Source organism: Callospermophilus lateralis, chromosome 2 (genome assembly GCF_048772815.1).
Source record: "Callospermophilus lateralis isolate mCalLat2 chromosome 2, mCalLat2.hap1, whole genome shotgun sequence".
Lineage (NCBI taxonomy): Eukaryota > Metazoa > Chordata > Mammalia > Rodentia > Sciuridae > Callospermophilus > Callospermophilus lateralis.
In genome coordinates, this window is record NC_135306.1 from 13,013,723 (window position 1) to 13,034,637 (window position 20,915).

The 20,915-nt window shown below is 49.7% G+C and overlaps 1 protein-coding gene across 4 annotated transcripts in view; it reads left to right on the forward strand.

The window, feature by feature from the left end:
- Ggta1 (glycoprotein alpha-galactosyltransferase 1 (inactive)) overlaps positions 1-20,915 on the forward strand; it is a 61,594-nt gene that overhangs the window by 14,308 nt on the left and 26,371 nt on the right. For 3 of the 4 annotated variants that reach the window (XM_076845558.2, XM_076845559.2, XM_076845557.2), the window contains exons 2-3: positions 18,207-18,322; positions 18,568-18,649. In XM_076845558.2, coding sequence (XP_076701673.1) covers positions 18,635-18,649 — 15 coding nt within the window. In that variant the 5' untranslated portion in view covers positions 18,207-18,322; positions 18,568-18,634. The remainder of the gene's footprint in view (positions 1-18,206; positions 18,323-18,567; positions 18,650-20,915) is intronic. The other variant, XM_076845560.2, reaches the window with a different exon arrangement.

Genomic DNA, 20,915 nt, shown 5'->3' on the forward strand with positions numbered 1-20,915 from the left:
ACAGAAATTCCCTGACAAAGTCACTTTCCCAGCTGCAGTGAGTTGACGTCCCGAAAAAACACTCTCCACTGCCCAATTTCTGCACTTCTCCTTTTCTCTTCAGTTTGTGGTTGAATATTTCCAAGCCAGACAGCTTCTGGGGAGGCTTATTACAGGATTTATTTTGGTTCTGTTTTTATTTCAAATTTATTTAAATATAGATGAGAACGATGAGCCTTATTTGGACGGAGCAGCTTGGAATATACTTTAGTTGGTGTCCCTGAACCTGACCCCTTGAATTTGTTAAATACAGAAAGTGAAGCTCACATTCATATCCAAGCAGCAGTGCATTCTTGGAATACATACAGAATACAGTTTACCACTTTAACCCTTTCTGAGTGGACAATTCAGTAGCATCAAGTATATTCACAATGTTGTATAACCATCGCTGCTGTTTTCCATCATCCCAAGCAGAAACTGTACCAATGAAGCAATAGTTTCCTATTCTCTGTGTCCCCAGCCACTGGTAACCACCATTCTACTTTTTGACTATGAATTTGACTTGGTACATCACATGGGTTGAATCATACGCTATTTTTCCTTTTGTTTCTGGGTTATCTCTCTTAGCCTAACGACCACAGCAGCCTAACGACTGCACCCATCTTGTAGCATGTGTCAGAATTTCATTCCTTCAGAGGCTGAATAAAACGTGCCATTGTGTGTGCATACTGCACCATATTTATCCATTTATCCATCTGGATAGCTGAGCTGGCTTGACCTTTTGGGCTCTTGTCAGTAGTGCTGCTTAAACATGGATATTCAACTATCAATTTTGAGCCCCTGCTTTCAACATGGGGGACGGGTGGTGCTATAACTAGAACAGTATTATTGAATCATCTGGTATTTCCATGTTTGATTTTTTGAGGTGCTGCCATATTTGTCCAGCATTTTTGGTATATCAGGTCCATGGTTGAGATCTGGTACAGTTTAATACATGACTTTCTCACTCAATTTTTCACTTGATTCACTATTCTTAAAAAAACATCATATATGAAAGGTTGCATAATATTGCACTGCATTGCTAGGTCACCGTTTTTCTCTCCACTCATCGACTTTTAGACCTCAGCAAAAGATTTTAAATGGTGGTGATAAATAAGTTGCTTCTGGTAAATAGCCTAACAGTACATACTTGTTTGAGAAATATGTCACAATGCAGGTTGATGCCTTCAAGGAGTTCTTTCCATTTCAACTGGATGATTCTTGGGGCTCATCCAACTCAGTGGTTTTTAAAGGTTTTTTTGTTTTGTTTTGTTTTAAGCCAAGGAACTCTTACTCAAACAAGCCAGCCCACGGAGGCACGATGAATGGTAGCAGACAGATGAACAGAGGGATAGCGTGAAGGAGAGATGGGGGGTCAGGGGGTCTACTCCCTGAGACCCTGTCTCTTCTCCATGGTCTCTGAAGGACTTCAGGTTCTTTGGAACATAATGTAAAGCCCACCAGGCTAGTCCAGTGCCTTCATTTAAAGATGAGCTGGAGACTTCAAGAGAGGTGGAGACTTGCCTGAGGTCAAGTTCATTTCTTCATTCATTCAGTCATTACTCAGTACCTGCATGTCAGAATCACTCTCAGAACTCTTATTTTGGGAACTCTTTCTTTCTCAGAACTCTTCTTTCTGGCGGTAGGTGTGGAGAGAGGCCAGGATGGAGCTCCTACCTCTGCTGTCCATCCTGGACTTCGGGTGCTGCTCCCCATTTCAGCTGCCTACATTTACAGATGCTTGTCCTTCAACCTGAGGATGCCCTTAACCCTTGAAGCCGTCCTCTTTGAGACCCACCTGAACAGCCCCATGTGGGATGACTTACTTCTTCTTCTGTGGCCCCAGAACATGGAACTTCTGTCTTCACCCACTCTTCTTTCCTTCAGTCCTGGGTAACAGTTCATGATTTCCAGGCCTAGCTCCTGGAATGTAAGCTTCCTAGGAGGAGAGCTTAGGGGTTTGTCTCATCCTTGTATTCCCCACAGTGCCAAGCACACAGTAGGTGCTTAGTCAGTGTTTATTGACTGGAATTAGTTTAACCCCCATATTTGGAGGATTCGAAAACCGAGGTCCAAATACGGGCAGCATGGAAGTCGCACAGCCCATCAGATGCTCAAGGGTCGGGGGCCCAGCTCCCACCCAGCATTAGCATCCGACAAGGAGGGAGGGCAGCTATCTGGTGTGGTCAGGGACTGTTGTCTCCAGAACCCATCCACCTGAGTCCCGCAGAAGCCAGTCTCCATCTCAGGGGTTTCTGAACCCCAGGGAGCTCTGCATGGTTTGTGACCTGGCATACCTGTTTTGATACCTGCGATTTACTTTCCAACACCTCCGAGCAAACATTATGGGAGAGCATGTGAGGCCCACTTCAGTGTGAGAGGCCAAGAAAGCAGGTCCCCTCGGGGTGGTCAGCAAACCTGCCCTCCAGGATGCCGGTGTTACCTCCAGGGGCGGCTGCTACAAGCCCTCCTGGTACCCCGTCTTTGGATCAACAACTGGTGCTTTTCCAGTGAGCCCACTGGGGGTTAAAATTGATGTTTTTATTGAGGATAAAATGTGGAACTTGTAGGGCTGGGGTCGTGGTGCTTGCCTCACACATATGAGGCACTGGGGTTGATCCTCAGCACCACATAAAAATAAATAAAATAAGTGTTAAAAAAAAGAAGAGTGCTTTTTTTTAAAAAAAAGTAGAACTTGTTAATTATCATGATGAATGTTACAGATGTGTCACACTGCGGAAATTCAAAGTCGTTATGATGTGTGGATGTCCTGCAGTAGTGATTAGTCACTCCTCGCCCTTGAGCAAACATGACAGGATTCTTCTGCTCTGTCTCATCCAGGACCTCTGGATTCCATCGGGATGGATGGAGGACCTGTCTTGTGCCTTGGGCCCCTTCAGCATCCTGGAAACCCTGCAGACCTCTCTTGAGAATGGTTTTACATGTAAATTTGAAGTAAATAGGTTGAGCGCAGAAATGAGTCATGTTAAACAGTAGTTATTATTGACACCAGGGGTTGAATCTCAGGTTGGCTGAACTGAGCTGTGTCCTCATCTGAAAATGGGGAGGATTCCAGTACTGATCTCATAGAGTTAGCGAGACTGGAATGAAATAATGAGCGGAATGTGCTTAGAATCCCGCTTGGTGTGTGAGCCCATGATTAATAGCGGCTTTTGCTGTTGCTCCTACTCCTATTATTACAATTGTTATTATTATTAATATGATTAGGTAAGATACAGATCCCTGCTTCTAAGGAGTTTACAAGCTGGAACGGGAGAGAAGACATATATGTGGTAGTAATTAATGAATGAGGTAAAGGGTGCAGAAAAGAAGCCCAATAAAGAGCAAGGAAATTCAGAAAGACTGAACTTGCCCCCAATGGAGAAGAACATAAGCGGTTAAGCTCTTATGCCAGCCAGCCTGGGAGCAACTCTGGCTTTGACCCTTGGCCTTATGAGCATGGGTAAGGGGCCGTACCTCTTTGAGACTGCATTTCCTTCTGGGTCAAATGGAGTTAATAGAATCTGCTCCCGGAATGCTGTGAGCACCGCCCCTCCTGTGAACAACTGGCTAGATCACATGCCCATCCCAGGTTTTAGGCATCCCCCCCCCTTGCCTTTCTGGCGCTCTCACATGACCAGTCAGTCCCTAACTGTGGATGGATCCGTCAGTTACCACGTCTGCCACTATCCACCGGGCTGGTGAATGGGACCGTGTGGCTGGTTCTGTGGTGACCCTAGTAGGTTGCTGTGCTGCGTGGCACCTGTGTTTCTATCCCTGGTTAGTGTCCTGCCCCAGGGCTTATGGTAGCTGCTCTCCACCTACCTGCTCTGATCAAAAGACCAACCTTCCTATTTCATAGGAAACGGAGGCCAGAGAGAACATGCTGAATTTCCTTGTAACTCCTTTACAATTCAGCTCAATGTTCTCCACTCTTGGGGACAAAAGGAGAAGGGGATTTCCACAGTGCATTGGAGAAATGTTCTTGCCTCCACTTTGTCTTCCTTAATCACACATTATTCTTATTAAAAAGAAAAGTGATCTAGGAAAGAAAGTCACTAATATCTAGACATACTCTTACTCTCTGAGATGGGTAGTGTTATCAGTCAGGATGAGGCAGGTTAGGCTGCAGTAACAAACAACCCCTACATCTTCAGGCCCCAGTGAGTGTGTGTGTGTGTGTGTGTGTGTGTGTGTGTGTGTGTGTGTTCAGTTAATATGAGCATCTTGGGCCAGCTGAGGCTATACTTTTTGTTCAAGGAACTAGGCTGATGGAATACCTGTCTTCTTGAATATGTTCCATGGCACTAAGAGAGCCCTAGAAGGTCTTGCACAGGCAGTTAAATGCTTAGGCCCACTCCCATGTTTTTGGTCAGACTAGCTGCTTGGCCCTACCCATCCAACCACAAGGCAGCCAGGAAACGAAATCCTGTGAAGGTAGGGAACTGGAAATAACTGGAGAACAGCACTAAAAAGTACCTAGGTTGGATGTTCCCCATTGAACCCAGCTTGCTGATGTCAGTTCAGTCAGCCAAGGTATTGGCCTGAGTCCCACAGACAGCAGCCTGTGGGCTTTCCATTGTGAGTGCTAGGAAACCACACCTAGACAAGAAAAACCCCAAAGTTGCTTCTCAGTCTGTAGCACTAAGCAGAGGAACCAAAGGGTGCACGTGGCTGCCCTCAGCTCTGCAGAAACAAAAGGCAGAAGCTCAGCAAGGAAGGAGGTAACTAGAAAGGGGCCAGACAGTACCTGCCGGGCTCCAGGCTCCTTCAGGGGGTACAATCCCTGCAGGAGGCAGAAGTGATGAGGTGGGATCTATTTTGGAACGGGGCTCTGCAGAAGGGCCCCTACGCCATCTCATGAGTGGAGTGCCTCTGAGGTATTCTTGCTGTTTCTGTCTTGTGGTTTGCGTGAGTGGTGATGTTCTTTCTGAATGTTATACCTTGCTTACCCCCAGCCCACGCAAATTCTCCCCATGGCACCCTGTGCTCTTAGCGGCAGGGCATCCCATGACCAATCCTGAGCAGTGAGGAAGAAAGGACAAGGAGGTGGCCATTTCTCACAGAGGTGCCTGAGGCTTTCTAGGGCACAGAGGAGGAAACTCAGGAAGGAGATGATTGACAGCAACACCCAGCTGCTTCCCTGGTCTCAGTGGTTTCCTGTGCTGTGGTTAAGAGACACTTTACAGCAGAGCCATGTTGGATTCCCAGGTGCCAATCCCTCCTGGCCTCCTCACTTCAAGGCTGAGTGGACTTGGATAAGTCGCATCCCTCCCTTGGGGCCTCATGTATAAAATGGTGCAGCTCAGAAGGCTGGGGTCATGCTCAGGAGAACAACCCAGCATAGTGGCATGGAGATTGTCGGAGTCATCCAGAAGTCCATGGAACTTAGATTAAGGGGGTGACTGGATGTGGTGGTGAGGAGGCCTTGGTCCTGGTTGTCACAGGGCACTCCCTGGGTGGAAGAACGTGTCTAGAAGCATATATTTGGCGCTGGGCCCAGCTTCCCACTGGACAGTGAGCTCCAGCAAACAGAAGCCATGTCGTTGTAAACCCAGCAGCCCAACAGTGCCTGGCACATGGTGGATGCTAATATTGGTGCTAAATAAATATTTGAGTGAATAAACAGATGAACACATAGGTCCCTGTGACTGAATCAAGGGCTTGCAGACTTTCTATGGGGTAAGACGAGGTCAGGGAGTCCTTGACTCTACCTAAACCCAGCTCCAATCCCAACTGAGTCACCTTGGGCAAGTCCCAGGCTCGTTGGCTGCGCAGGGCACCAAGCAGCATGGCCCTGTCCTCCAGCTGTGGTGGAGGCTCAGCAGGAAGGAGGATTAAAAAATGCTCTGGAACTGCCAAGTCCCATTTGAGGACATGGGCACACAGTGGACTCCTTGGATACACAGAGTAGCTTGTGCCTGCCAAAGCCTGTGTGGCAGAGAGTTCTGGAATAATCATCAGGAATTGAGGAGCTACTATTTATTGGGCATTTGCTAATACCAGACCTTGCCCCAAGCACTTTATGGGCACATCTCGTCTCTGGTCTAAGAGAGGTATCCTTACACTCATTTTACAGATGAGAGAAACCACGTCTCAGAAAGCTCAAGTCCCTGGCCCAAATACTCTTGGTCAACAGCCAGAGCCTTCTCAAATGCTGGCCCATGAGGAGGTGGAGACCCTTAGGCACCAGGGATGGTACCGCCTCAGCCTCCTGAGTAGCTGGGACTATAAGTGTGAACCATTTGAGGTCCTGCTACTTTCTGTGGTTTTTTTTGCAGCACTGGGATTGCATGCTAGGCAAATGCTCTACCACTGAGCTACACTGGCAACCCACGAGTAAGGAACTGTCCCTATTTTATAGATGAGTAAACTGAGGCTCAGAGAGGATGAAATGATTTAACCCAGGTTCACACAGCAACCTGGGATTTGAAGCTGGGGCTGTCTCATACTAAGAACAGGTAGGAAATAAAGCCGTTCTCATGGTGGCCTGAATGAAGACTTGTTTATTTCATTTGTTTGGAGAGATTGTTTTGGTTTGCTTTTAGCGTCCTGGTAGGGTTCCTGCAACTTCTTCGTTAGAGACTAATTCTTTTTTTTTTTTGGAGAGAGAGAGAATTTTTTTAATATTTATTTTTTAGTTATCGGCGGACACAACATCTTTGTTTGTATGTGGTGCTGAGGATCGAACCTGGGCTGCATGCATGCCAGGCGAGTGCGCTACGCTTGAGCCACATCCCCAGCCCCCAAGACTAATTCTTGAAATGTTTTTTATGCTGAGTCAATTTATGACAAGAGACCCAGGAAAATCTAATAGAGGGAAAAAAAAAAATCTAAGAGAAAACCACCTCAGGATTTTTAGTGAATTCTTAGACTTTGAATACCCCTGGCCACGCAGCCACTTCTTTGAGTTTACCTCACTTGGTGAGCAACAGATTTGGCAGGGAACCAATTTAGAGAGGCTGTGAGCACATAGGAGTGAGGGGGAGCCTGAGGGGGTCCTGCAGGAAGCGGGCACAGCCGAGCCCTCCTGGCTTCAGGGACACAGGTAGAAGGAGAAATAAGGTCAGGGAGAATCACTCAAGGGCTGGGACTGCACCACCTCTGAGCAGCCACAGGAAGCACCCTGCATCCTAAGGGACCAGTAGGCATTAAAAACAAGCCCTGTGGGCTGGGGATGTGGCTCAAGTGGTAGCGCGCTCGCCTGGCGTGCGTGCGGCCCGGGTTCGATCCTCAGCACCACATACAAACAAAGATGTTGTGTCCACTGAAAAATAAAAAATAAATATTAAAATTCTCTCTATCTCTCTCTTAAAAAAAAAAAAAAAAAAGCCCTGAATCCCAGAGGGTTCAAGCTGGAAGGTGCTCGAAGAAGACTTCATTGAATTGTTTTATGGTTTCATTTTTACATGGGATGACCCTGTGATTTATCCTCCAGACGTCTGCCCTTCCGAGAATAAAAGGGAGAACTAAAATTACCTGTCAACTGATTCAGGGCAGGAACAAACCAGAGCCCCGCCACCCCGATTTCCCCAACCTCACTTCTACATCCGTAAAGCGAAGAAAATGCCTGCGCCAGGAGTAAAGAGGCATGCGCCAAAGCAAAATTAGGGCACTGACTAAAGGACAGCACAGCAGGGGATGGGGCCCCGGGAGAGAGCAGCAGGGCTTCCATCAGCTGGCATCGGGGACCCTGCTACACACATACCAGGCCTGGCAGCGGGCCAGTGGAAGTCGGGGTCCGCAGGTACCCTGGGCATCTTTGTGCACACCTGTTCCTGTTTGTGCAGGGAGAAGGTCTGCTCCCGTGCACCGTCCTCAGAATGAGGAATGCCCACCAAACATCTGGAGGAGACCAGAGCTGGCGGGGCAGGGTGTTCCTGAAGTGTGTGGGGAAGGGGCTACACTGGGAGAGGAGTCGGGGAGCCTGATCACCAAGGAGCTGTTATGTCCCCCGGGGAGGGCAGAGCTCACCCTACAGGTGGGACTATCCGCTCTGCGCTCTTGTTCCTGAACCGCGGCGTCAGTTTCCCTGTGTGGGAAGCAGAGAGGTAGTAGGATTAAATGAAACCATGGATGGAAACAAACTGTAGCCTTTATCATTATTAATAACATCCTGGGAGGCCAGCTCAGCCCCCACTGGTTTAGGATCAGAAGAGTCTCGAGAGGAAACGCTGCCTGGGGTGGTGGTGAGCCCCGTCACTAGTAGGCTTCAGGCAGAGGCTGTCTGGCAGAGTGCTGTACATGGGGTGACTCCCGGGAGGGAGGCTGGACGAGCAGGCCACTGGGGAGAATTGAGAGTTGACTGCTGGCATAAGAACCCGACAGACTTGAGCCCAGGTGGGCTGGAGTGGCTTACTTGTCTCTGTGCTGTCTGCCAGCTGGGGAATAGCCCCGGGGCAACGAGGCTGGGGCTGGGACTTTGTCCCCTTGAGAAATGGTATCTGCCTCTGGGAGGAGAAGAAACACACAGAGACAGCCTGAAACTTTTTACTTCTCTCCCACCAAATGGCTGCTGGCTGCTTTGGGGGCTTCCCAGCTTGGCTGAGGAAGGAGAAGGCTTCTTAAGAACTTGACTCTCAGCATTCGGGGGGCAGCCACACAGAGCCTGGGGGAGGTGCAGCTCCCTGTGCAGATGGCTTTCCTCTGTGCCAAGGCGGCCTCTGCGCTCCATGCCAGGCTCTGAGCTGTGGCCTGTGCCTACAGCTCTGAAAGATCCACCTGCTCAGCCGCTCCAGGTCTTTGCCTAAAGTCTGACTGGGCATTGGTGCACTGTGAGCCCCTAGAGCTGCAACACAAATGCAGAGTGAGAGACACTGTTCAACCTTGTCATCCGCAGAGCGACCGGGTGGAGGAAATTAACCACACACTAGGTTGGGTTCCCACACCTGCGGGCCTCCCCTGTGCAGCACAAGAGTTGATATTCACCTTAGGTCCTCAGACAGCTGTATGACATCTTGTCACCCTGACACCCTGCTGTATGACAGCAGTCACCCTGCCTAGTCACACATCCATTGCTGCTTCTCTCTTCCAGAGGCAGGAGGAGCCAGTGGGGGTCAGATGAGCAGGCCAAGGTGGGGCACTGAATCCAGCCTGGACCCCACAGCAGCTTCCCATCCTCAAACTTGCAGCCCTCCAAGGGGTGAACTTGTTGGCAGCACTTGGGGTCCTCCCCTGGCCTTCAGGATGCTTTTGTTCCCGGATGTCCTGCCTCTTGACTGTGCCCTTCTCGTTTCAGGGTGGTGCCCTTTAAGGACCACCCTCCCCCCTTCCCCACTCCATTTCTCTGCCTTTGCACACATCAGACTTGCCCACCTCTCCCTGTCCCCCCCCCCCCCTTTTTTTTTTTGGTACTGGGGATTGAATCCAAGGACACTTTACCACTGAGCCATCTCCCCAGCCCTTTTTGTTGTTTTGAGACAGGGTCTCACCAAGTTGCTGAGGCTGGGCTTGAATTTGTGATCCTCTTGTCTCAGAGGTTTGCCCCAAGCCACTGGGCTTACAGGTGTGCAGCACTGCGCCCAGCTCGGCTTCTCCTTTGCCAGCACACTGGAACTGCCACATCCGGCTCCAGAAGACTCCTCCATTGCAGGGCTGTCTTCAGTTGGTTCCTCAAACTCAGTGCATCTAAAAGAACCCACTACTTCCTCCATTCTCAACCTCTTATTCTGTTTCTCAGCCAATGGCAACACCACTCACCACCAACCGCAACCAGGAGGCTGGGCATCGGCTGGGAGCAGAGCTTTGCAAACTATAGTGGGAAGAGGAGGGAGGGCCATCTGAGGCCGCCTGAGTCTGAAATGCAGATTCCCAGGCCTGACAGACATTCAGGTTTGGTGGCCCTGGGTGGGTCCCAGGGAGCTCCGTTTCTATCAGCCTCCCAGGCCATGTGGATATTGCTGGTGTTCCATACTGAGCAACACTGGGCTCTTTCCTCCTGTCTCCTTTCCTCCACCCCACTGCTTACTGTTATCATTATTATGAAAATAATATCATTTATGGAACGCTTGGGTGCCAGGCCTATAGGAGGCCTGACTTTTTTTTTTTTTTTTTAATTCCCTCCTACTGCACTTCCCCAACCAATGGGAACTCTCCAGGAGTCCTGTAGCAGGCCAAGGTGGACAGCAGGGGTCTAATATCCATTTGAATGCAGATCTTAACATAATCATATCATCTCAATGGCTTGCTGGCTTGTCACCTTTCAACCAAAAATGCCATGCATCATTACTACTTGGCTATGACTCTTAGCACCTGGGTTCAAGGAGGCCTGACTTTTAACCTACAAATGCTTACTGACTGCTGTGAGCTTCCACATTAGTGCAAAAAATATCTACCCCCGAATTTTACATTCTGGTAGAGAAAGAAAGAAATTTAAAAGACAATTAAGAAAACTACCAGGGCTGGGGCTGTGGCTGTGGCTCAGTGGTAGAGCGCTTACCTCACACATGTGAGGCACTGGGTTCGATCCTCAGAACCACATAAAAATAAATAAATGAAATAAAGATATTGGGTTCATCTACAACTAAAAAAAGAAAAAGAAAAGAAAACTACCAAAAGAAAGCAACTTTAAATCAAGGAAGGTATCACCAAGAAGGTGTGACATTTAAGCAAAATTTGAAAGAGAATTCATTTCATTTGACAGAAGTTCACATGTTGCCACTTTCTTCATTTCTCCCAAACCACTGCTGCTTCCTTATCTTCCAGCCACTTCCGTTGGTTTGGTCATCTTTCCCCTGGACATTGACAGTGCCTCCTGGCTAGTATTCCAGGCTGGAGATTTTCCTTCTCTCACCCACCCTTACCCTACAGCTAAAAAGGAAATCGTGTAGGACGCTTTGCCTAATGCCGTAGAAGGATCCCCAGTGTATTAGGATGAAATGCAGCTTCATGATGAGATTCTGCGAGGTCCTCCATCTCCTCCCAGCTCCCACCTCCCCGCTGCCCACCCAGTGTATCCTCATACTTCAGCTGCTCTGGACCAGAACTTCTCAACTTCCTGTTCCCTATATGTACCCTGAACTTACCAGCAACCACCCATCCTTATCTCCTTCCTTCTGCATGAAGGAGAAGCCTTCTGCCCTCTTCCTGAGGCAGCCCACTTGGCCCGGCAGGAATGCCTTCAACCCTGTCTTCTCCCTCTGAGCCTTCCAGCTCCTTCTCCCCCTGGCTCTGACTTCTCAGGTGACTTCCACATCTGCTTTGTACTCTGGAAATACTTCCCTTTTTTCCTCCAGTCTCTTCTAGCTGACACCCTATCTCCAACCCTTCTCAGACAAGCATCTTGAAAGAGGCCCTACAGTGACCTCACCTGACTTTCACTTAGGGGCCCACTGAAACCGAGCATTGAGCTGCACACTTGCATTGAGTTTCCCGATGCCAGAGGTTAAAGGCAATAGCTATTTGACAACTTCCTCTGGAGGCTACAATTGTCTCCCAAAATACATATGTTCAAGTCCTACCCCCTGGTACCTGTGTATGTGACCCTTTTTGGAAAGAGGGCCTTTATAGATGTTCTCAAGTTAAAATTAAATCACAATGGATTGTAGTGAGTGCCACTCCATGGCTAGCATCCTCCTAAGAGAGGGAAATTGGGACACAGAAGACACATAGGGGTAGGACACCTCGTGACAACAGAGGCCGTTTGTAGGTTGGTGGCCACAAGGCACCCCAAGGATTGCCTGAGACTACCAGAAGCCAGGGGGCATGGAACAGATTCTCCCTCTGAAGCCTCCCAAAAAACCAGCTTTGCCAACAGCTTGATTTGGGACCTGTGACCTCCAGAACTGTGAAAGGACAGATGTCTGTTGTGTTCAGCTGCCCAGTCTGGGGTAACCTGTCACTGCAGCTCCAGAAAGCCAATGCACTGTCCGTCCACCTGTGTCCCCCCCCCCCCCACCTCCTCAGTTCCAGGCCCTGTGCAAGGACCCCCTCAAGGTAGATGGCACATCCCTCTGTCCTTGAGAACCTTGGAGGGAAGATGGAGGCAGGCCCAGCCCCCCGTGCTACAGGAACCTGGAAGGAGCAGCCACACATGGACCGCGGGGACCCAGGGGAGTATTTGCTCTGGCAGAAAACAGACCTCTGAGGAGGTGGCATTGGAGTTGTGAGCCTGCACGTTTCCCAGCCAGGTTTGCTCTGCAAGTGAGAATGGGCTCTTCCCAGCCCTGAGCCGCATGGGCCCCTGCCAAGCCCTTGCCATCTAAAAAGTAACAAATCAAAGAGCCACGAGGGATTCCGGGAATGCTGTTTCACCTCATTGTGTCTGAGTGGGAACTGTGAGGCTCAAGCAGGGGAAAGGACTTGCCCAAGGTCATGTGGCTTAGGAACCTGGCCGTTGGCCTCTTACATGTGCTATTGGATTCTCTTTTTCGCTAGTTGTATTGTTAGCGTTGATTTAAACTCTTTTTTTTTTTTACATTTTCTCATTGCAAGCCATTAGATATGCAGGCTGGGTGGGAGGGAGGCCCACTGCATGCCCCGCCATCTCCAGAGTTGCCGTGCCCTCACCCTGGCCTTTGCTGTGACCCGCGTGGGAGGGAAGTCCCCACCAGGCCCTGCCAGACCTTGAGTTCTGTCTCAGGAAGCTGGGTTTCCCCGCGATTTGCGTGGCTGCTGGCCTCCATTTCCGTGTCAGAACCAGAGCCCTGGTTCCTGGTTCCTCTTTTCTCTCACTGGGACTTCCCTGGGGAGGGATCAGGGAGCCCCTGAGTGGACTGGCCATTCTGTGGCATTCTGTCCCCCACAGAAAGCTGAAGCTGGCCGGCTATAAGGAAGGATTGCAGGGAGCCAGGCCTGAGTGGAGGAGGCTTTAAATCCTGCAGAGTGGGCGGCCTCCTAGCTGGTGTCAGGAAGATGTGGGAAGGGGAAGAGGGCCCAGGGCCTGGGTGGCCTGGCCTCTGGAAGGAAGAAGGTTCCAAAAGCCCATTTGGAAAGGTCCAGCCACGTCACCTCCTCCAGGGAGCCTCCAGAGATTCCCCAGGTAGACTTCTGTGGGATCCTGGATCTCAGCGGCACTCCAGGCGCTGGCCAGGCAAAGTAGAGTGGAGTTGGAAGGGACGGCTACTTCACAGATGGAGGGGAAAGCCCTGGCAAAGGAGGGGGACGTGCCTCGGTCATACAAGCAATCCTGACAGCTCTAGCATCCTGCACAGAACTTTCTCCTGAAGGGAGAATCTCCAAGGGCAACCAACGTCCCCCACTCGGGATGTCCTTTGTGAACGTCTGTGGGACAGCAGTGGCATGCTCCCCTTTTCCATTAGGTCTACTCTCCAGTTCTTTTTCTAATGAAGTAGGCTTTCCAGCTCGTTGATTTCCAGATCTTTATATTTTTTCCTCCCACCCCCTCCAGATCTTTATCTTAATAAATATTTAAAAGAAAAAAATATGTAAAAGAAAAAAAAAATATCTGCTTCTGCTGTGATTTTGGCAGAAGTTCCCGAGTGGCCCACACGCCGCCCGCCCACTCCTCCCCGTTGTCTGGCACCTGGTCAGTTCATGCATCCTTGCCGCCCGGGCCCCTGTAGATTTCCACTCACACTCAACAGCTGTCTAGGAACCCCTAAGAGGGGCCTGGTACTATTCCAGGAACTTGAAAAGCCGGCAGTGAACAAAAGGGCAAGACTGTCCCAGTCTGATGGGAGTTTTGTTCTAGTGACGTTGACAACCCTGCCTTGAACCACACCCGTTAGCATCCTGGCTTGGTCTGACTTCCCCACCGACAGGGCTAGAAGAGGTCAAGGTGGGGTAGAGTCAAGGAAAGACCCCACAGAAACCACACAACTGGGCAGGGTTCTGACCTGACCTTCAGTTTCCTTTTTCATGACTATCATAATCTTTATCTTAGGTTTGAATGAAAGTCAGATGAGGCTTTGTTGACAGCAAGAGGCTCTAAACCGGACGGACGTGACTGTGATCTTGACGGAAGCTGAGCTTCTCATCTGTTCAAGATGTAGTTCTGAGGCAGGGGGCTGGCCTACATGGCTTGTCAAGATTCTTTGAAGCCAGGGGAGGGGTGATCCTTTCTAGAAGGGGGAGGACAGCTTTCTGGATTAGATCAGGATTAGGTCATGATCAGAGCCATCAGGGGTCCTTTTCCCACCCCCTCCTAGGGCCATCTGCCCAAGGAAGTGTTGGGAGGAACCCAAGGGCAGGTTGAGGAGCTCCTCCACTGGTTGCCATCTGTGCTCTGAGCCTGGTCCTTGGGTGGGAGCTCTTGAAAGGTGTCAACAGTGCCAAGTTCTTCTTATCTAGAAAGAGACTAACCTACAGCATGAAGAAGGGGATTAGTCCCAGGGAGGGACTTCCTTATGCCAGGGACTATAGCTGGGGAGGGAGGCTTGTGGCCACAGAGCGAATTCTCCAGCATGGCTGTTGTGCAGTTTGTCCCAGACTGGGCGGGACAGAGCTAGATCTCAAGATGGCTTGCTGCGTGTTGCTTAGAGAGAGTCATGATGATTTCATTTCTCCAGCCTGGACTGGCCTCGATGGGGACACAGCCTATGGGCACAGACTCTTCTGACTGCAGTGGTTTGTCAGGTCAGCTAGACCCCCGAGTCTGCAGCTAGCTCTTACGGTCATGGAAGACCTCTTTTTCTCTTTCTACTGCCTCTTCCAGGACTGATGTGATCACAATGTAATGTATTTTTTTTTTTTTTTTTACAAAAATGTATAAATGAGAGGATGACAACATTGGGTTAGTTGAATATCAGGGGCTAACAATTCTTGAGCACTTTGAGACGCAGCATGTCCTTGAGGACTATCTAATTCTTGTAATGATGGGTATTATATATAGCACCTACCCTCCAAATGCTATCATTCCCTTTTGAGAGATGTAGAAGTGGAGACCCAGAGAAGTTAAGTAAGTTGCCTAGGATCGCACAGCATAAGGGGCAGAGCCAGATACACAGTCGGGCAGCCAGGCCTCAAGAGTCTGTCCTTAGTATCAGCGTGTTTTATAGCACCTCAGTCACCCTGAGAGGTGGGGACTGTGATGATTCCCATTTCAGTGCAGGAAACCAACCAAATTGCTTTATCACTTGTAAGCATCAGCAAGCATGTTTTCTGTGACCACCTAAACATATTTAGGATGAAACAAACAATGACAACTTTCAAGCTTCATTTCTATATGTTTTTTGCCAAGAACACTTAACCCTCACCCTGCCACAGAGGCAAGCAGGATGGAAATCTTGACCTTCCTGTTTCCCAGCAGGAAGTGGTCTGGGATGCAAAGCCAGGGCTCCCAGCACAGGGCTGCGGCTTCCTCCACCCAGTGCTGAGGTCCCGGGATTCTCTGACTTGGGAGGTGGAAGACGGACAAGGGCTGAACGTGGGCTGCCCTCGGACACATCTGTGTGCTGCCAGGACTGGAGTGATGAGATTCCTTATTCGGTTCGTGGCTGGGCAGCCCTGGATTTGGATTGGCAGAGCACCTATGGTCCCCTGCCTCTGAGTTGAGGAATGACCCTAATCGTGTGCTCCTTTGTTTTGAGAGCTAGAGGAGGAGAGTGGGCCAGGCGAGGAGGAAGGCTGCTGGGTCTGAATCCTCCAGGAATTGCAGGGTCACATCCTGCCCTGCTGGTCCGAAGGGCTGTGGCTTAACCAGCCTGGAGCCTTAGCCTTCAGTCCCCTGGAGGCCCCCAGGAAGGAAGAACAGCACTGTCACCAGGGAGACACGCCAGCCTCTCAGAGCCTCATCTGTGAAAGTGGCGAAGGGCCCTCTCTACTGAAAGGTCACTCGCAGGGTCCATGCAAAGTTCAAAGACCACGCCACACACTGGAACCTCACGCAAGAGATTTATTGTCAGAAGCATGAAGCAAACCCACAAGGCTGTGGCTCCCAGGAGAGCAGCCGCCTGTCGGCCCTCACAGAGCTGCTTTATAGCCCCAAGAGGAATTCCATAAGCTGCTTAGGAGTTGTGTCATAAGCTGGGGTGGGGCACATGTTCTTGGGGGAAGTTAAGCAGCACTGCCTAGAATTGAAACCTGGGAGCCTCTAGATAAAATGGCAAATCTGATGCCAATATTCCTCCTTTTTGTTTTTATAGATACTGGGGCTGGGGACGATGGTCTTTCTTCTGTAGCTTCTTCCTGTTGGTTAGGGGCCAAGAATCTCATTCCTGTAAAGGGGGTCACGGAGGGTTTTAGGTAGGGGCAGAGTCTCTGGAGGTCTTGGGCGTCAGGGGCTGGTAGTCTTTGTAGTGGCCTCCTCTGACCTAGAAGAGTCTTCTTTAGGAATCAGCGGGGAGCTTTGGAGGGTTGAAAGTCAAGGTTTTGGAAATGCACAAAGACAGGGGTCCTGTGGGGGTTGCCGTGTAGTGAGATGGTGTGAACAGTTTGAGATGGGAATTGTGAATCCAGTGTGGAATGCCCTCGAGTTTGGCTGCAGAGGGGGTAGTTAAGATTACCCTGAATGTCCCTTCCATTTTGAGGTTAGTGGAGGAGGGAAGTGTGGTGGGGAAAGAAGAGGACTAGAGAGAAGAGAGCTCCTGGAGTCAGAGGAGCATGAGGCCTTAGGATTGGGCAGCAGTTGATCAGCCTGGGCTCATAGTGAATTTCTGAGACAGTGTGAGAGGGGTCATTAGACGTGGCGGGAGGGGGGGGTTGGTGAGCTAAAGCAGGAGGAGCATGGGGCGACTGTACATTAGCTCGAAGGGGGAAATGTTTAGGGGTTTTCTTGGTAGGGCCCTAACCCTAAGTAGGGTCAGTCTAAATTTAAGTTTAAGCCAGTCTAAATGTAATTCTAGTGATAGTTTAGCCAAGGTTGATTTTAGGGTTTGATTGGTTTGTTCCACCTTTCCAGACGACTGAGGATGGTAGGGAATGTGAAAAGGCCAAGGAATATTTGGGGCCTTTGAAATGATTTGGGATATTTGGACGTAAACTCCGGGCCATGGTCAGTCTGCAGTGACCAAGGCAACCCAAAGCAGGAATGATTTCTTCTGTGAAGTTGTCAGCTACCATTTGGGCCCTTTTATTTGTAGTCGGGAAAGCCTCTGTCCAGCCGGGGAAGGTATCTACCAGGACCAGGAGATATTTAAATCTCTTGACTGTGGGCATATGGGTGAAGTCCATCTGCCAATCAGATGTGGGCAGATGGCCCTGGGCTTGATGGACGGGAAGGCAGGGGGGCAAAGGTTTGAGTTGGGATTAGACCTTTGGCAGATGTCGCAAGAGACAGAGAGGGTCTTTAGGAATTTTGAGTCCTGGGGGAGAGGGGAATATAGAACTCCATGTATTCTCACAGGGCAGAGGTTGGGGTGAAAGAGGTCATGTAGGTAAGTTAGTGGTGGCTGGCGTTTGGGTCTGAGGTAGGAAGACAGTGTCCTGGCGGGGGCCTCTGCCTGTCTTGCTGCCTCATCAGCTTTGTGGCTTCCCTTGGAAATGGGAGAAGTGTCGGTTTGATGGGATCTGCAATGAGGTCTTCCAGTTGCAGTGGGGAGGTGGGAGGCCTCCAGCAGGGGCACGATGTAGGAAGCATTAACCAGTGAGGTCCCCTTGGTGGTGAGGAGTCCCCTCTCCTCCTCCCGTATGGCTGAGTGTGACAAGAGAATGTGGAAAGCATATTCGGCGTTGGTGTAAACGTGAAGGGTGTAGCCCTGAGCTAGGGTGAATGTCCTCGTGAGAGCGATAAGTTCCACCTGTTGGTTGGAGGCGTTGCCGGGTTGAGGCTTGGCCTCAATGATTTCATTAAGGATACTACAGCGTATCCAGCCCTGCGGGTGCCCTCAAGAAGAAAAGAGCTTCCATCAGTAAACACTGTGCAGGTGGCCTGTGGCAGGGGCCTCCCTCGAATGTGGGTAGGGTGAGGTAGAAGCTCTTCTAGGGTCTACACAGGAGTGGAACAGAGGATGGGAGGGTTTTGAGGGAGAAGGGAGAAGACTGGCCAGATTAATCGGTGGACAGTGTTGAAAAGTCAGTGTAGAATCCTCTACAAGGGCAACTTTATGGGAAAGAATCCTGCAGGGAGGAAGAGTTTGAAGGCCTTTGAGCTCACAGAGGTGATATGGAGAGTGGACTGTGATAGGGGATCCAAAGGTTAGTGTTTTTGATTCCTGTACAAGGAAAGCCGTTGAAACTAAAGTTCTCAAGCAGGTGGCCCAACCTTTCATGGTTATATCTAGTTTTTAGATCTGATAAACAGCCCATTTCCTAGGGCCTCTTCCTGAAACAGATGTTTATTCTTTTGGCAGGAGCTGGAATGCGCTACCTTCCCTTCTTCTGAGCCCTGCCTCCTTCTGCAGGACCGAGCTCAACAGAACTTTGTTGTTTTGCCTTTTGCTTTGGAAGGAAAGAAGCAGACAATGAGGTATGTGAAATGTTGAAATGATTTGCTTCTGCCAGGCCTGGGTCACTGCGAACTGCGAGCAGGCTGCCGCGTGGACCCACCTGGGGAAGGATTTATTCCCCTAGCCTCTGCCTGGTCCCTGCAGTAGTTTTGGAAGGGAACCAAGTCCCTTTCTCCCCAGGATTGGATCTGGAAGCAGTAGTTGGTGGGATGCTGGCTCAGGGTCTTTTGCTGTAAGTTCTACTTTATTTTGCTTCCTTTGGCAGGATCTCGTAGGGCTGTGGCTGGCAGTGGCTGTGGCCTGGATTTTTCTCTGACGGATCCAAGGTGACAATGCAGATGCAGGGTGTGAGTCTTGGGATCTTGGGGGTGGGATTTGTGGGTGGACGTGGAGCCCCCTCAGGATGGTGCAGCACCTCCCTCTTGCTTCGGTTCCCTTTGGAAAAATCCTCACACAGTGATTTCTGGGCCAGGCAGCAAGTAAAAGCTGCTGCTGGATCCAGGCTTTAGATTTCCTGAAGGGGATTCAAGAAAAGGCACTACAAGATGTAACTGAGGGAACAGGTTGTTCTGTTTGTGATGGCTGCATAAGGGTTAGCCATGTATTTAGTCTGAGCCCTGTCTCTCATTTTCCTGTGTCTGTGTTTACTCTGACCCTTATAATGAAAAACAGACCTGAAAACAGGCTTCCCTGCACTTTTCCCCCACGATCGCACCAGGCTTCCTTCAGTGGGGAGGGTTTCCCTGTACCACAGCTGGGAGTGGTTTCAGGATGATATAACCCTGTCCCTTTTCTCCCCACCCCAGGTACGGTCCTAGGGCTGAGAGGGGCCTGCAGGCAGAGGGTTCGCCTTTAAAATCCACAACTTCTGGGTGTGCCTAGTGATCTCAGGCTAGCTACTCCCTTTCCCTAAAGCTCAGTCTTCTCAGCCAAAAGAAAGCCACCAAAATGAGGAATAAACAAGATGATGTGTATGAGGATGCCCCACACCTGATACCCAGGAGCTGAGACAGTCAGGTTCCCCAGGTGGTTCAAGGAAAAGCTGGATCTACAGAGAGTCCAGCTGGTGTCTGGCTAGCTTTGGGTCATCTGCTAAGTAGTAATCATAAGAGGCAAGAAGAGAGGGTGCCCCAAGCAGATATGAATGGTGACTCTGTGGCTAGGCCCCCATGATATGGGAGCACCTGAGAGATTAAAAGAGGGCACAGAGGCTGGCTCCCTGAATTGAACCCCAGCTTCACCACTTTATGCTGTATGACCCTGGACAAGTTATTTAACTTTTCTGAGCTTCCATTTTCACATCTGTAAAATATGCTGGAAAGACTTGAGCCCAGGGCCTGGCCTGGCCTGGCTCAGTCGAGAAAGCTCCAGGCATTGCAGGGCTTGCACTGATTCCATTTGGGGGCCTCCTTAAGGAAAGAAATGCACAGTGGCAAATATAGTATTAGGTATGGGAGTGAATATTGAGACTATGAGAAGGGATATCACAACAAATGACAAAAGGGACAAATTCCCCAGGTATGACAAAAACCCAGAAAATAACACAATAATAAAATGCTGGAAAAATGAGACAAAGCTGACTCCTCCTTCTTGGCTGCTGGGTGCACCTGTCGTATTTTGGCTGCATACTTTCTACCTCTTATTGTTGTGGGGCAGGTCGCTCAGAAAACATATCAAGTCCCAGATTTGTCCAATTTGAAGAGTCCTTATTTAGCCGGCCAGCTGGTGGTTGCTCCCCGCAGGACCCGAATCTGTCTCTGCCAGGAACAGCCCCAAGTCTGAGCATTTTAGGATATTTAAAGGCAAAAATCACATCTGGGTTGATGTAGCTGCAAGCAAACAGGTACAGAAGCTGGATTGGGCAGTTAGTGAGACAATGCAATGGGTACACTGGTATTTCCCACAGGACTTTCCAGCTTGGCATAGCAGCAAGCAAGCAGAAGGGAAGGGGGTCAAAATGACCCTCATTCAATACACGTTACTAACATCTAGATAATCAATCTCTGACAAGGTGCATTACCCAAGAAAAATGGAAACCAAAGAGAACAATTTTTATTGTATAAGAATTGCTGTTTTGTGTTGCCAAGTATGCTATGCCAAGTATGCTAGGTAACTATTAATGGGTACAGGGATGTGGCTTTTCCACGGGAGAAGCATGATATGGAGTCTCAGGGTAAAATGGAGTCTGTTTGGTCATTGCCCATATAGCCTGGCCCATAACATTATCTTGATGTGGATTTCCTAGTGTCATCTTCAATAGAAGACTGAACACGAGATAAATCAATGTTGCCTCTAGTATAGCTCATCAGTGGTTATTTTTTTTTTTTTTTTTTTTCCATCACTGAGAGTTTAGAAGAGTTTCTTTTGGCTTCACGGTTTGTTATTGGTGATGCTATATCTTTAAAGCTTTAGATAGTTTCTCACTCAGGTCGCTCTAGCCAGGTCTCCAGAGAACTCAACCCTTTGATCCTCTCTGGACACAGTAAGCAGCTGGACCTCTTGGATGGGGCAGGGATGCCGTGGCTGTGGGGCCAGGACCACAGCTACCCCTGAGCAGGGAAGGCAGCATGCATAGTGCAGTTCGTTGTTCTTGGGACCCAAGGGGAGGATCCT